The sequence below is a fragment of the Phocoena phocoena genome, chromosome 1 (assembly GCF_963924675.1).
Source record: "Phocoena phocoena chromosome 1, mPhoPho1.1, whole genome shotgun sequence".
In the NCBI taxonomy this organism is placed as follows: Eukaryota; Metazoa; Chordata; class Mammalia; order Artiodactyla; family Phocoenidae; genus Phocoena; species Phocoena phocoena.
In genome coordinates, this window is record NC_089219.1 from 12742069 (window position 1) to 12758383 (window position 16315).

The 16315-nt window shown below is 40.6% G+C and overlaps 1 protein-coding gene and 1 pseudogene across 2 annotated transcripts in view; both read right to left on the reverse strand.

The window, feature by feature from the left end:
- The window catches only part of SDHB (succinate dehydrogenase complex iron sulfur subunit B), a 34929-nt gene that overhangs the window by 6962 nt on the left and 11652 nt on the right, over positions 1-16315 (reverse strand). Inside the window, exons 3-4 of one of the 2 annotated variants that reach the window (XM_065873276.1) lie at positions 3407-3492; positions 474-610 (exon numbers count right to left, since the gene is read on the reverse strand). In XM_065873276.1, coding sequence (XP_065729348.1) covers positions 474-610; positions 3407-3492 — 223 coding nt within the window. The remainder of the gene's footprint in view (positions 1-473; positions 611-3406; positions 3493-16315) is intronic. The other variant, XM_065873286.1, reaches the window with a different exon arrangement.
- LOC136138482 (protein FAM210A-like) lies at positions 13875-14962 on the reverse strand (annotated as a pseudogene).

Below are 16315 nucleotides of genomic sequence, written 5' to 3' on the forward strand. Positions count from 1 at the left end.
ACATGTAAGCGTGGTTAGGGAATTTCTCCTTCACCCACTTGGGAAACTTTCCAATCCCACAGTCCTTTCTCCCCAGATGCCCTTGAGAACACCCAGCCAGGGAAAGGGAAGGTGGTCAAATATAGGGAGGTAGACATGAAAACACATAAGAACGGCTGCATTCCCAACTGGTATTTGCCACATGAACTCTTTGTTGTTATGGCCAAATTCTTCATTTCTGAAACTGTTCCAGGTCTAAAATTCTGTGCCCTGTTATTCCCAAACAGTCCTCACCAAATGAGCTGCTGGATGACCTTCTAGGCCATTTATCTTCTGCCATTCAAATTCCTTAACTAAACTCAAGACAGGAAAAAACCCTGCCCTGAAGAACTATAGCACAACACACATACCTCCTGCCCCCCTTAAAAAAAAAAAAGCGGGCGGGAGGTGCTGGGGAGGTGGGGAGACACACACACACACGGGCAGGAACTCACAGGAACAAGATCCTTTATCACATACATATGTGGAAGAGGGTAGATTTTTGAAACTTTGTTGAGGTTGATGTCAATCCTTCGGGTACAAGCTAGAGTGTTGCCTCCATTGATGTTCATGGCACAGGAGCCGCAGATGCCTGAGACACAGTACAGTTAACACTCCCCTGCCCAGCTGCAGGCAGCCCAGCTGCAATTCTCCCTTCCCGACTGTCCTTACTCTACCAGCAGGAGTAGCACTGACATGGAATACACCTGTGCAGAGGTGCCCGCTGCCTTTTCTCCTTCCCATTCTTCTTAGAATGTAGATCTAACGGCTGTAGTTCCAAAAACCATGTTGTGAAACCAGGAGGCAACCCTGAGGTTGGAAGCTATCTGCTCAGGATGGCACTGGAACACAGACGAGCCTGGGGTGCTGCTGGCATCACGGAGGGCCCACACCAGTCCTAGTTCCTTGCTTCATGTATTTTGAGAGAAAAACCAGTTTTTTTTTTTTTTTTTTAAAGTCACTGTTATTTGAACTCAAACTCTAGTTTTCTTAAACTTTTTTTTTTTTGGCCGCACCACAAGGCTAGTGGGATCTTAGTTCCCTGACCAGGGATTGAATGCAGGCCCACGGCAGTGAAAGCGCAGAGTCCTAACCACTGGACCGCCAGGGAATTCCCTGGACTCAAACTCTTAACAGATATAACACCCCAAAATAAATCAACACTGTCTTGGTCATCTTAAAGTTGAGGCCTGGATACAGATTGTCCAGAGACAGATCTCATTCTATTGTCTCCACAAAGTCTACACTGGGGACATGAAACCCACAAAAGCTGCCTTAGCACTGACTTTTCAAGGAGGATGAGCTCATGTGAAACCAAACCAAAGTAAGCAAAATAAGGTGCTGACCAAGGACCCTGAAACGAGAATTTTCTTAGCCTGGACTCACTTCCTGTGTATGGAATTTCCTAGTTATTTCAGAGTTACAAATGACTATGCGCTCTAAGCCCCTGCTACCACTTCTTCTGAAGCTGTTTTTTGAAAGTAGTTAGGCCGGAGAAATGTGGTTACTTGTGAAACTTGGACTGGGTTATCACTTTCTCTCCCTCTCCCGTTAATCTTAATAAAAGTATAATAGGACACAAATATCCACTTAAGCAAACACTCCTACAGTTCCCCAAGAGATCGAATATTATCATCACAGTTCTGTGAGCCTGGCACCCAGCAGAGCAGTACGCTTTGATAAGAAATGGTATAAATACAATAGTAATAAAAATCCAAGGAGACTTCTCTTAAAAAGGCTCCCCTGGAAATTCTCTTCACAAACTACAAGGGAAACAAAAGTAGCCACAATTAATATCATTCTGCCTCATTTTTTTTTTTTGCTCACATGGGCCACACCTTGTGTTTCTTGGCTCTGAAAGAGTTTTATGGGGAAGCTTACTGAAAAGCGTCTATTTCCTGTGTTGTCAGGACTTATGTGGGAAGGCTGGTACTTAATTACAGCAGAATATTCCCTAAACAGCAGGATTCAGCCAAACTATCATACCCTTAGCATCTGCTACACTGAATCCAATCCTGTAAGATTAGCTGAATCAAAACAGATGTCTTGGGCTTCCCTGGTGGCGCAGTGGTTGAGAGTCCGCCTGCCAATGCAGGGGACACGGGTTCGTGCCCCGGTCCGGGAAGATCCCACATGCCGCAGAGCGGCTGGGCCCGTGAGCCATGGTCGCTGGGCCTGCGCGTCTGGAGCCTGTGCTCCACAACGGGAGAGGCTACAACAGTGAGAGGCCGGCGTACTGGGAAAAAAAAAAAAAAAAAAAAAAAAAAACAGATGTCTTAGAAGTAGGACTTTACATGCTTGAGATGTACGGCAGAACACAGATAAAGAGCGATGGGCCAATAGCTATAACGACTTTTTCTTTTATGGAAGGTTATTTTAGGGAGAAAGTTCGATCACAGCCCTTGGTCTTGGCCCCAGCTGCCCTGTTTTGGTTTTATCGCAGGTTTTCTGAGCCCGGCCAGTGACTGTATCACCTGAGAGTGCAATTCTGGAATCTGACAACTTTGGCTGAGTCCTGGCTCCCGACTCACCATCTCTGTGTCCTTTCAGAAGTCCCTTAACCTCCCTGGGCCTCAGTTTCTTCACATGTACGCTGAGTGTAAATGGTAACAGCACCTGTCTATCTCACGTGAAGTGCACAGAATGGAGTCTGCACAGTCTGTGTTCCACAGCCATCAGGATCAGTTAGCTGTCACAGCACCCCTTGTGATTTTTCCCACACCTGAGAACCATCTGAATGATTACTTAGGAGTTTACTTTAAATCAATTCATTTTACCTTAAATTCATATTTAAAAATCATTTCTATCACTGTTACACTGTCATTAGTAATTATATTTTTCTAGTACATAAAATCAATACATAGCTATTAAAGGGTGTCGGTACGCACACTGCCTGGAATCAGCAGCACACTGTAGGAATCGCTGTTTCCATCCAGAACATTCCTACTGACCACCTGCTCTGTGCACGTGTAATGCTGGGAGCTGGAAGGGGACGCACGTCCCCCTTGTTGGACAAGTGTTAAGTGTGCACGAGCACCAGCTAGAAATTCCCCACTACCCCCCTAAAGAAGAGCTCCGCGGTGACCAGCTAGCATATCTGAGCTGGTCCTTGAAGGATGCAGCAGCTCACAGGGACCGCCAGAAGCAGTAACCATGCAAGTGAAAGCACCTGAAGGGAAGCAAACTTAGAAACCAGAACTTATACCACAGTTCAAATTTCCAACACTTCTGCCTAAGAAAAGGAAGTGTGACTTGTGGCAAGGTCACCTGGCAGAGCACTGCAGCCATCCTCCAGGTATCCCCTGGTATCAGTTCTGGCCAGCCCAGGCTTCTTTTGGGGAACAGAACGAAAGTGTCCAAGCCTAACAACAGGGAAGAAAATGCTTACCTTCTCTGCACGATCTTCGGAAGGTCAAGGTAGAATCAATTTCATTCTTAATCTTGATTAAAGCATCCAACACCATAGGACCACAGCTGACCAAAAAAAAAGAAAAAAACTCACAAAAATAAAAGACCCAGTTGTCCTTATGTGAAGTTCAATCTCCCTACACTTTATCAAAATATGATCTGAGACAGCTACATATATTAGCTGCTCTTCTTATCCATGGCCTTCTCAGGTCACATTCAGAATTTTTTCCATAGTTTTATTTTTGCACATTCTTACACATTTTAAGTACAGCAGAATTCTTACACATTTTAAGTGCCACACTGCATATACATTTCTAGGAAATGGAAAGCTAAAGAAGAAGAGAAATATTTAGGTTAGGAGACAACTTCCATATACTGGCAGTTTTTATTTTTTCTTCTAAAGCTCCCTGAAAAGTTTTCCCAAATAATTTATTTCAAATTTTAGTTTTATTTTTTTGGACAAAAATAGTAAGTAGCTTTATATGGTTAGTTAACAGCTTCCTATCTACAAAGCACAGAGAGCAACGCCCACATCTCACAGGACTGCTGCAGGTGAATTAACATACAGGAAAATGAAACACTCAGAGCAGTGTCTGCCACATACATTCGGTCTCACTATGATTATCATCATGCAGACTGTGACTCTACGGAAATGGCTTATTTTCTCTGAGCCTCAGTCTCTTTATCTGTAAAATGGAATTATTATTTGTATCACAGGATTATTATGAAGATTAAATAAAAACATGCAACAACAAGGTCCTACCGTATAGCACAGTGAACTATATTCAATATCCTGTGATAAACTATAACGAAAAAGAATATGAAAAAGAATATATGTATGTTTAACAGAATACATGTATGTATAACTGAGTCACTTTGCTGTACAGAAGAAATTAACACAACACTGTAAATCAAATATACTTCAATAAAATTAAAAAACAAAACAAAACGTGCAATTGCTATAGCACCTGGCACAGAGAAGCGCTCAGCAAATCTACTTCCTGGTTGCCACCGCTACCTGCGCTCCTCTCAGTAATTTTCTATGAATGGGATTTAAAAAAATTTGCGCCCCCCCCCCAATTTCCTTTCTTTGTCTCTATTTCTTTTTTCCCCTCAGCTTTGAGATTATTGACAAATAATAGTGTGTAAATTTAAGGTGTATAACATGGTAATTTGATATATAGTGAAATGATTACCATAATAAGGTTGGTTAACGTACCTGCATTATCTGTACATATTTCTACCAACAATATGCTATACCCTTTTCACTGTACCTCTGCTAACACTGGGAATTGTAACCTTTAAAAACCTCTGCTATTCTGAGAATGGAGAAGTTATTACTGTCAGTGTTTTAATTTGAGATCTCTGAATACTACAGTGGTTGAATATTTGTCATAAATTCACTGAGGTTTCCTCACTTACCAATTATTTACTGAAAGCCTGCTCTGTACCAGGTTCTGTTCTAGGTGCTAGAGATACACCAGAGGACAAAACAGATGCAAATTCCTGCCCGCACAGAGCGTTCATTCTAGTGGACTAATTCTATAGACTCAGTCTGTCCATGTTCTTTGCCTCTTTGTTTACTGAAGTCTGGGGATTTTTTTTTTTTTTTTCTTTTAAAGATCTGAGCCTACCATCTTCTAAAACAAAAACTCTTCTGTTTTTCTGTACTACTAACTCCCAATACTTCACTTCTGGTCACCAAATGTGTGGGTGTCTTTCCCATGCCAAGCAATTCTGCAACACCAAGTGGGGGTCCCACAGTGTAACTCAATTCTGCCACTATCAATCGGAGTGGCTCACAGAATTAAAAAAAAAAGTTTACTGACTAGATTACTGGTTTATTATAAAAGGATCAACCCTGCAACAGCCAAATGGAAGAGACACACAGAGCAAGGTATGTGGGAAGGGGAGGAGAGCTTCCATACCCTCTCCTGCAGGCCACTCTCCCAGCACCTCCTGGAGTTTACCAACCCAAGCTCTCTGAACCGTGTACTTCAAGGATTTTTATGAAGGCTTAATTATGTAGGGATGATTGACTATACCATTGGTCTCTGGTAACTGATTCAACTTCTACCCCCTCTCCCCTCCTGGGAGGTCAGGGGATGGGGCTGAAAGTTCCAGCCCTCTAATCACACGGTTGGATTCCCTAGCAACCAGCCCCCATCCAGTGGTTATCTAGGGGCTTTTTAAGAAATCATCGCATTAATATAAACTCAGGTGTGGTTGAAAGGGGCTTGTTATGAATAACAAAAGATACCCATTTCACCTTTATTATTTTCTGAAGCTATTTCAGGAACTGGGAACGAAAACAAAATATAACAAAAGATGACCCTATAGTTCTTATTCTTTAGGATTACAAGGCTTTTAGAAGACAGAAACCCAAGACCAAATATATACCACAGCATCACACATCTAATACATCTGTTGCTAATCTTGCTCCCACCCTCAACCAGCAAGTGGCTATCTGACTTCTGATTTTGGTAATCAAATTTTTTTTTTCACTTTTATTTTTTTTTAAAGGCCGCTCCACGCAGCATGTGGGATCCTAGTTCCCCGACCAGGGATCAGACCCGTGCTGCCTGCACTGGCAGTGCAGAGTCTTAACCACTGGACCCCCAGGGAAACCCCCAGTAATCAAAATTTTCAAACACACATAAAATTTAAATGTTTACATTGTTAAAAGCTGACCACTTTTCCCCTTATGATACTATCCTCTTTTAAGTCTAAAAGACCACACTCCTTCCTGAGGTTTGACGAATATTTTGAATTTTCTTCCATTTTAAAATTATTTCCCCCAAGTTGCAAAAATTGCTAATCAACTGCCCCAAATCACTGACTGACTAAACCCTCTTTTGCTTCTGATTTGTGATACTCCCCCTCCAACCGCCCCATTCTATACTAGAATTTTATATATAATGTAGTCTATTTTGGAACTCCTTTTTTTTTTTTTCTTTTTTTTGGCCATGCCACGTGGCTTGCGGGATCTTAGTTCCCTGACCAGGGATTGAACATGGGCCCTCGACAGTGAAATCATGGAGTCCTAACCACTGGACTGGCAAGGAATTCCCTAGAACTTTTTTTATTCTAATGATCTGTCTATTCTTGTCCTGGCATGTTTTAAGTTATGTACATCAATTCTATTTATTCGTTTTCTTTAAGTTACAAAAGCTAGTATTTGCATTTTATAAAAATTTCAAATATAAATAGCTAAAAAGCTAAAGCTCATCCTTTAAACTGTCTCATGCTAAATTTCATAATAGGTAGGCAATATGGAGAGTTTGGTATAAATTTTCTCAGACTTAAAAAAATGCAATATATATATATGATAGTATCTTGCTTTTTTCATTCAAAACAACTCGGCCAAGGGACTGTAATTACGTAACCATTTTCCTATGGAAGAACACTTAGGTTGCTTAAAATCCTTCCCTGTTACACACAATGCTGCAAACAACATTTTGGTACGTAGAAATCGCTTGTTCTGGTTATTCTTTGTCCCTTGCATTTCCAGATGAATTTTAGGATCAGCTCGTCAATTTCTGCAAAAAAACGCTGCTGGGGTTTGAGAGTGATTACAGCGAATGTGTATATAAACTTGGGGGTGCACTGCCACCTTAAAAATATTAAGTCTTCCAACCCAGAAACATGAAATATCTTTCCATTTATTTAGGTCTTTGTTAGTTTCTTTCAACAATGTTCTATAGTTTTCAGTCTTGCATTCCTTTTGCCAAGTTTGTTCCTATTTTATTCTTTTTGATGTTACTGTAAATGGAATCATTTTCTTATTTTAGGATTGTTCGTTGCTGGTGTACAGAAATACAATTGATTTTTATATACTTATCTTGTATCCTACAACTTTGCTGAACTAATTTATTGATTCTAATAATTTTTTGGTGTGAATTTGTTAGGATTTTCTATATACAAGGTCATGTGATCTGTGAAAAGAAAGAGTTTCCTTCTTACTTTCCAATTTCCTTTCTTCCTTTTTGTTGCCTAATTTCCCTGGTTAAAACCTTAAAATTCTGAATGGTTGATGCTAGTATAAAAAAATTATTTTTGCATATTGACCTTGTATCCTGCAACCTTGCTAAATTTACTTAGTATGTTCTTGTAGTTTTGTAGATTCCTTGGATCCTTGGAATTTTATACGTAAACAATCAAGTTATTTGTGACTACAGACAATTTAATGCCCTCCTTTTCGATCTTCATGTCTTTTCTTTCATTTGCCTTTAATGCACTAGTTAGAATGTACAGTAAAATGCTGAATAGAAGTGGAGAGTGGACATCTTTGTTTTGTTCCAGGTCTTATGGATAAAGCATTCAATATTTCACAATTAAGCATGTTGTTAGCTGTAGCTTTTTCCATACATAGTCTTTTTTTAAAAAAAAGATTTATATTTATTTATTTATTTACCTATCTGTCTATCTTGGCTGTGCCGGGTCTTAGCTGTGGCATGCATGCAGGATCTAGTTCCTTAGCCAGGGATTGAACCCAGGCCCCCTGCATTGGGAGCGTGGAGTCTTACCCACTGGACCTCCAGGGAAGTCCCTAGATACTCTTTATCTGGTTGAGGAAGTTTCCTTCTTTTTCAGATTTGCAGAGTTATGGCTTTTCTCCTTTATCCTTTATATGATGAATTACAATGATTGATTTTCCAGTGTTAAGCCAACTTCATATTCCTGAGATAAACTGAAACTTGGTCATTAAGTCATTATCCCTTTTTATAGATTGCTAGATTTGAATTGCTAAAATTTCTTGAGGATTTTTGTGTCTATGTTCACGAACGATACCAATTTGTAATTTTCGTTTCTGTAATGTCTTTGTTAGATTTTGGTATCAGGTTATGATGGCCTCATAAAATGAACTAGGAAATGAATATTCCTTGTTTATTTTCTGAAAGAATATTTGTGTTAGGTTTTTCTTAAATGTGTGATATGATTCACCAGTGAAGCCACCTGGGCCTGGAGTTTTCTGTGTGAAAATGTTTTTGATAACACATTTAATTTCTGTAACATAAAACTATTCATATTTTCTATTTCATCTTATGTCAATCTGGTAAGTTGTATTTTTTCAAGGAATTTGTCCATTTCATCAATTATTGAATTTGTCATAAAGTTATTCATAATACTCTCTTGGTATCATTTTAATATCCATAGGCTCTCTTTCCATCTTGATACTGGGATTTTGTTTTCTCTTATTTTTCTCCAGTCTGGCTAGGAGATGATCAAATTTGTTTCCAAAAAAACCAACTTCTGGTTTTATTTTTTTCTACCAGCTGTCTTACCCCCAGCCCCCATCCTATTTGCTCTTATTTTTATTATTTCATTTTTCTACTTGCTTTTGGTTTACCTTGCTCTTACTTTTCTGCCTTCTTAGGGTAGAATCTTAGATCACTGATTCTAAACCTTTTTTCTTTTAATGTATGCTATTTGAAGCTATAATTTTCCCCATAAGCACTGCTTTAGATGCATCTTGCATATTTTGAAATGCTATATTTTCATTATCATTTAGTTCAATATCTTCTCTAATTTCCCTTGTGATTTCTGCTTTGATACCTAAAATATCTTGCTGTTACTGCTTTAAATTTTAATTCTACTGTGATCAGAGATTATACCCTGTAAGATTCCAACTTTCTGAAATTTATTGAAATTTGTTTTATGGCCCAGTATCTTAGTGAATGTAGCATTGTGCACTTAAAAAGAATGTGTATTTCATAATCACATTTATGATTATTATGTCTTCCTGATAAAATGATCCCCTTATCATTATGAAATGTTCCCTCATTTCCAGTAGTGTTCTTTGCCTTGTAGTCTACTTTATCTGATACTACCATAGCCACTCTTTTTTATGTTTAATGCAGATTGCATGTATATTGTTTTCCACTCTTTCACTTTCAACCTATCTGTGTCTTTATATTTAAAGTGCATTTGGGGGGACTTCCCTGGCAGTACAGTGGTTAAGACTCCACACTTCCACTGCTGGGGGTGAGGGTTCGATCCCTGGTCGGAGAACTAAGATCCTGCATGCCCCACAGTGTGGCCAAAAAAATTTTTAAAGTGCATTTTTTTGTAAATAGCATGTGGTTGAGCTTTGCTTCTTTACTTATTCTGACAATCTCTGCCATTTAATTGGAGTGTTTAGTCTCTTTTCATTTGATGTACTTATTGATATGGTTGGATTTGGGTCTATCATTTTACTATCTGTCCCAACACTTTCTCCCTGTTCTCTCTTTCCTGCCTTCTTTTAAGTAGTATTTTTAGATTAAGTAAATGTTTTCAGAATTCCATTTTAGTATATATATAATTTATATATTCCAATTCCATTTTAGCTATATATCTCTCTGCATTAAAAAAAATGGTTACTCTAGAATTATATGTCCTTAACTTCTCAGTCTATTTAGAGTTAATATTGTACCACTTCATGTAACAACATTCCAACCTGTATGTAAGTTATATTTTATGTAAGACAATGTTATAATTTTGTTCTGTTTTTTAAAAATGTTATTATTTATTTATTTATTTAGGCTGCACTGGGTCTTTTAGTTGCGGCATGTGGACTTCTTACTTGTGGCAGGTGAACTCTTAGTTGCGGCATGACAACTCTTAGTTGCAGCATGCACGTGGGACCTAGTTCCCCGACCAGGGATCAAACTCGGGCCCTCCGGACTGGGAGCGTGGAGTCTTACCCAATGGACCATCAGGGAAGTCCCTATGATTTTGTTTTAAACAGTCATAACTGTTTTAATAAAGTTAAGACAAAAAAATGGTTTTGTATTTATCATATATGGTGCCTTTTATTACTTTTCTAAGAGTTGAGTTTCTACCTGGCATTATTTTTCTTCAGCCTGAAAAACTTCCTTTTTCATGTGGCATAGGTCTCTGGCCCACCTGGTATTATTTTTCTTCAGCCTGAAAAACCCTCTTTCACGCAGTACAGGAAGCTATGACTCCTTTTACTTTTTGTTATCTGAAAATGTCTTAATTTCATCTTCATCTTGAAGGATCTTTTTGCTGAATACAGAATTTCAGTTGACAGAGCTTTCCTTTTAGTAACTTAGAGAAGACATTCCACTGTCTTTTGGCTTCTGTAATTTCTGACGAGTAGTAAACAATCATTCATATCCCTGCATACAATGTGTTTTTTTCTCATAGCTTTCAAGATTTTGTTTATTTTTATCTTCAGTAATTTGATTATGATGTGCTTGGGTGGTTTTCTGTGTATCTACCCTGCTTGGAGTTCACTAAGATTCTATTCTATTTATTTATCTATCTATCTATCTATCTATCTTGGGCTTGGAGTTCACTAAGATTTTTTAAAAATCTATCTATCTATCTATTTACTTATTTATGGCTGCATTAGGTCTTCGTTGCTCTGTGAGGGCTTTCTCTAGTTGCAGCGAGCGGAGGCTACTCTTCATTGTGGTGCATGGGCTTCTCATTGTGGTGGCTTCTCTTGTAGCAGAGCACAGGCTCTAGGCGTGCAGGCTTCAGTAGTTGTGGCACATGGGCTTAGTTGCTCCGCAGCATGTGGGTGGGATCTTCCTGGACCAGGGCTCGAACCCATGTCCCCTGCATTGGCAGGCGGATTCCTAACCACTGCACCACCAGGGAAGCCCTCACTAAGATTCTTAAATATGTAAATTATGTTTTTCACAAGCTTGAGAAATTCTTGGCCATTACCTTTTTTTTTTTTTTTTTTTTGCGGTACATGGGCCTCTCACTGTTGTGGCCTCTCCCATTGCGGAGCACAGGCTCCGGATAAGCAGGCTCAGTGGCAATGGCTCACGGGCCCAGCTGCCCTGCAGCATGTGGGATCTTCCCGGACCGGGGCACGAACCCGTGTCCCCTGCATCAGCAGGCGGACTCTCAACCACTGCGCCACCAGGGAAGCCCGCCATTACCTTTTCAAACATATTTTTTGCCCATTCTCCTACTCCACTCTTTGTGGGACTCCCAATTACACGTGTGTTAGACCTTCTGATACTGTTTCATGGATCAATGAGGTTCTTTTTTAAACATCTTTTTTTCCTTTTTGTCTTAAGAATAGACACTTCCTAGTAATTTACTTTCAGGTTCACCAAATCTTCCTACTGTCATTTCCAATCTGCTGTTAAGCCTATCCAGTGAATTTTCTATTTCAGATATTGTGTTTTTCAGTTCCAGATTTTCCATTGGTTCTTTTTAATTATCAATAGTTTCTAACTCTGCTGAGATTTCCTATCCCATCATGAGCGTATCTTCCTTTATCTATGAACACAATTATAATTGCTTAAAATCCTTTCTGCTAGTTCCCACAACTGGGTTGCTTCAAGGCTGGTCTCCACTGATGGTCTTTTAACTTTTCACTGTTTCTTTGTATGATTAGTAATTTTGGGTTGTATGCTGGACCTTATGAATAACATGCTGTAGTAACCCTGGACTGTATCATGCTTCTCAGAAGAGTGATTTTTTTTTTTTTTTACACCTTCAGAGAATGTTTCACTAGAGAATTTCAAAGCACTCCCCAGCGCCTCACTTTCTGTAACTGGACAAACACAAGACAATTATGAAACTGTATGGCAACAAATCTCAAATGGGCTGAACCAAAGGTGGAAACTCAGGATTATTAGTGCTTCTAAGACCCACAATTTATCCTCATTGGAAAACACGCCCTATGCAACATGAAAAGTAAATTTCATATAACACATGATTTTAAACCAGGCAGTCTCAGTGGTTAAAAATAAATAAATTCGTTCATATCTATCTTAGCATTTAATATACTCAAAAATGTGAATTATTTAATAAACAAGCTAAAACATGTTCACTGTTTTTGGATTTGAAAATGTGCTGTCAATCTGAAATCACACGTTCGTTAGATCTGTATCAGGAGACAAACCATCCTGCCTTATCAGGCCTGCATGTGGCAGAGTGAGCCCTGCCCCCTCACCACTCCACCCACCCCCACAAAGAAGAGTCCAACCACAGCAGAGCCAATATAATGATTAGACGTATCAAATGTAAACATTATTTTCCCTTTAAAGTATTCTCAAAATTTGGCCAAACTCAGTATTTAATACGAAAACCCGGCCTCACAGCAGTGATGCCTGTGGGACTATTTCTGGCATTCTCTTGCCTTATCAGATCACCCATAACAAAGTCTAGAAAGAGGCCCGTTCCCTCTTTCAATTCAAAGGTTAGAACTGAAGTAAAGGCAGAGCAAGAGGAAACACACAAACACATCCTCAAACACACCCACACAAACTGCGGCAACTTTCACATCTGACATGACTGAATTTCATTCCAAGCAGGTTTTTTTTTTTTTTGCATTACGCGGGCCTCTCACTGTTGTGGCCTCTCCCGCTGCGGAGCACAGGCTCTGGACGCGCAGTCTCAGCGGCCATGGCTCACGGGCCCAGCCACTCCGCGGCATGTGGGATCTTCGCGGACCGGGGCACGAACCTGTGTCCCCTGCATCGGCAGGCGGACTCCCAACCACTGCGCCACCAGGGAAGCCCTCCAAGCAGGTTTTAATGATAGCTTTGCTATTTAGAAAATTCAAGTAAAATGCTCAAGTAAGGATGTTTCAATGCAAGAGGAAAACAGCGGCTACAATCTTAAAATTTTACTCCAAAATGGAATCAAGACAGACTCTGGCTGGTGGAGACCGGGTGGCAGGGACAGGCAGGTCCCATCCTCCCAAACCTGCACTGCTGAGAACCACAAGCTCCAGGCACTGCTAAGGGTGTTTGATCTCTACCATAAACTTAAGGTGTGATGATTTTCCCTTTTCCTCTGAGAGATCAGTTGGAGAGGACATGATGCAGGAATAAGAGTTTTACGTTTTGGGTGAGAAAGTGCTACGCTGCAGATTTGCTTAAAAAATTTGATTCTGGCATGCTTCAGGTAAAAATCATTTTTAAAGGTCAATTTTTCATTTACATATAAACAATACATCTTATTTACATATACATGACCCAATTTTCATTCAGCTTTCTTCATATGAAGTCTACATTTTAACTGGTATGTAACCGTTATATACTGTCTTTACAGAAAGACACAAGCAGTTCTGATGATAACAGTTTGTCTCCACATTGAGAACTGAATATAGTTAAAACCTCAATGAATAACAAAGATGAAGACCTAGAGTTAAATCTGTGGAGGGCTGCATCAGCTATTCAAGGAGAGAGCAGCTGCATCTAAACACAAAGCAAGGATGACTGAAGGCATGGACGACTGCTTAACGCTGCTACGGACGTGAAATTCTTATACTGGATTCATTTTTTCTTTTCTAAAAACACTGATTTTCCTAGTGATGTTTAACTTTAAAAAGTTATCTTAGTTCTTTAACCCTCAAAGAACTGCTATATTTAGGCTGCTAACCAAAAAAATAATCAAGAGCATGTACCTTTGTCCATAGTCTCCAAGGGTTAAAGTGCAGGAACTGTCTATAACCTGGTATATAAGGCACCCTATTCCACTTTTTTCTTAAAAGAAGCCTTTCCTTTGGTCTCTTGCAGTTTTTCACTGAGCCTGTCCTTTGTCTCCTCCAGCTTCTCTGTGAGGAGCTCCTTTGTCTCCTCCATCCTGTCTTGCGGATACTCCTTCATAGGAGGTGGCGTCGACATGTAGCCACAGCTGAGCAGATACTTCACAGTGAAGGAGGTCCCCCCCAGGGTCACAGTGTACCGTGTAGGCATTGCATTCTTCAACAGGGCATATGCTGTTAGTGCATTTCCACTCTGGGAATTTTTCAGAATGTTTACTACGCTGTCAGGTAACCCAGTAAGTTCTAGAAACTTTCCCATATTATCTAAATGTTTTCTTTTTTAAAAAATAAATTTATTTTTATTTATTTTATTTTTGGCTGCATTGGGTCTTTGTTGCTGTGCGCGGGCTTTCTCTAGTTGCAGCGAGAGAGGGCTACTCTTTGTTGCGGTGCGCCGGCTTCTCATTGTGGTGGCTTCTCTTTGTTGCGGAGCACGGGCTCTAGGCGCACAGGCTTCAGTTGTTGTGGCACGTGGGCTCAGTAGTTATGGCTCGCGGGCTCTAGAGCACAGGCTCAGTAGTTGTGGTGCACGGGCTTAGTTGCTCCGCAGCACGTGGAATCTTCCCGGACCAGGGCTTGAAATTTTGTCCCCTGCATTGGCAGGCGGATTCTTAACCACTGTGCCACCAGGGAAGCCCTAAATGTTGTCTTAAATCGTTGGTAAGGACTAACTGATCTGTCTTGTAAAGGATCAGGTTCTTCCTTTTTTTGGAGGGAGTTCCTGGGGATGTAGCACTGGATAAGATATCCTGCTCCCACTGTTTATGGGAGGACCCCTGGTTGGCGTGTATGAGCAATGAATGGCTTCCTTTCCTTTGCAGCACACTGGGCAGCAGGTAAGTGCAGCCATCGTTTCCGAGGGCCCGGTACCCAAACCACTCTGGATTCCGACGTATATAAAAGTAATGGTTCCTTTATGTTTTGACAGTGTCCCCAAAGACCAGCTTTATCTGGTTCCATGCATGTCCTACATGCCAGTCGGAATACAGTCTTTGGTACATTTCATTGCATTTTGAAGAACAGAGATTGATGGATTTCAGCTTCTATAGAGATTCAGGACCTGAGGCCGCTGCCGCCGCTCCCCCGCTGTGCAGCTGCTCCGAGTCCCCCCACCGTCCCTCCAGAGTGACAAGCCGAGCGTGGGTCAGGGTGCTGGAAGCTGTGGGCTCAGGCGACTCAGCTTCCAGCCCGCCCACCCGACACACCAGCCCCACCAGCCACCCGCTCACACCCGCTCTTGCCGGTGCCCTCAGTACGGCCTGATTGTTTTTTAAAGCAACAATTAGTATGGCTGAACTCAACATCTGGGCACAGTTCATAAACAGAATTTGGGGCTCCCCCTCTGTACTTCTTTCCAGGATTTCCCCCTCATTTTCTGGTGCTATGGTAGCTTCCAAGTATTTCATCTGGTTATTCAAGCTAGTGACCACACTAAGACTGTGGGGTTTTTTTGTTTTTGTTTTCAATAAATTTATTTTCGGCTGCATCGGGTCTTCGTTGCTTCGCGTGGTCTTCCTCTAGTTGCGGTGAGCGGGGGCTACTCTGTTGTGGTGCGCAGGCTTCTCACTGCGGTGGCTTCTCTTGTTGTGGAGCACGGGCTCTAGGCGTGTGGGCTTCAGTAGTTGTGGCTCGCAGGCTCTAGAGCGCAGGCTCAGTAGTTGTGGCGCACAGGCTTCGTTGCTCTGTGGCATGTGGGATCTTCCTGGAACAGGGCTCGAAACCATGTCCCCTGCATTGGCAGGCGGATTCTTAACCACTACGCCACCAGGGAAGTCCCTAGACTGTGATTTTTTTTTATTGAGTTTTAGCCCTTGCACTCCCACATCAACCGGGGCTTGCCCTCAGGTAAAAAAACCATGCAAAAACCGTTTATTTATCTGAGCAGCACCCTATACTTCCAAGTGTCAACTCCCTTCCAGTGTCTGCCTGCTTTGCTCACTCTCCTGTGCCTTCAGGTCATTGCTTCTTATATTTATCTTATAAACCAGAGCGTACAGTTATTATTTGTTGAAGGGTTAGTATGAGGGAAACCATTCTGCCATTACTAGAATAAACGCAATGACTTTAAATTTTATCGTTAAGAACAGAGTTATGAATTTAACTCTTCCAGTTTTAATCACATTCTGGAGTTTTAATTTGCAATGTTTTTATTTTCTAAGTATCTGATAATAATATTTTTATTATTCCTTAATCAAGTAGTTATTTAAAAGAGTGCTTTAAATTTCCAAGTAATTAGGGTTTTTTTGTTCTTAATATGAATTTTTAGTTTTATTGTATTATGGTCAGAAAATGTGGCCTGTACAATTTCCCTTTCTTTGAATTTTATTAATAATTTTTGGTTGCTGAATATTTTGTCTGAGAAGA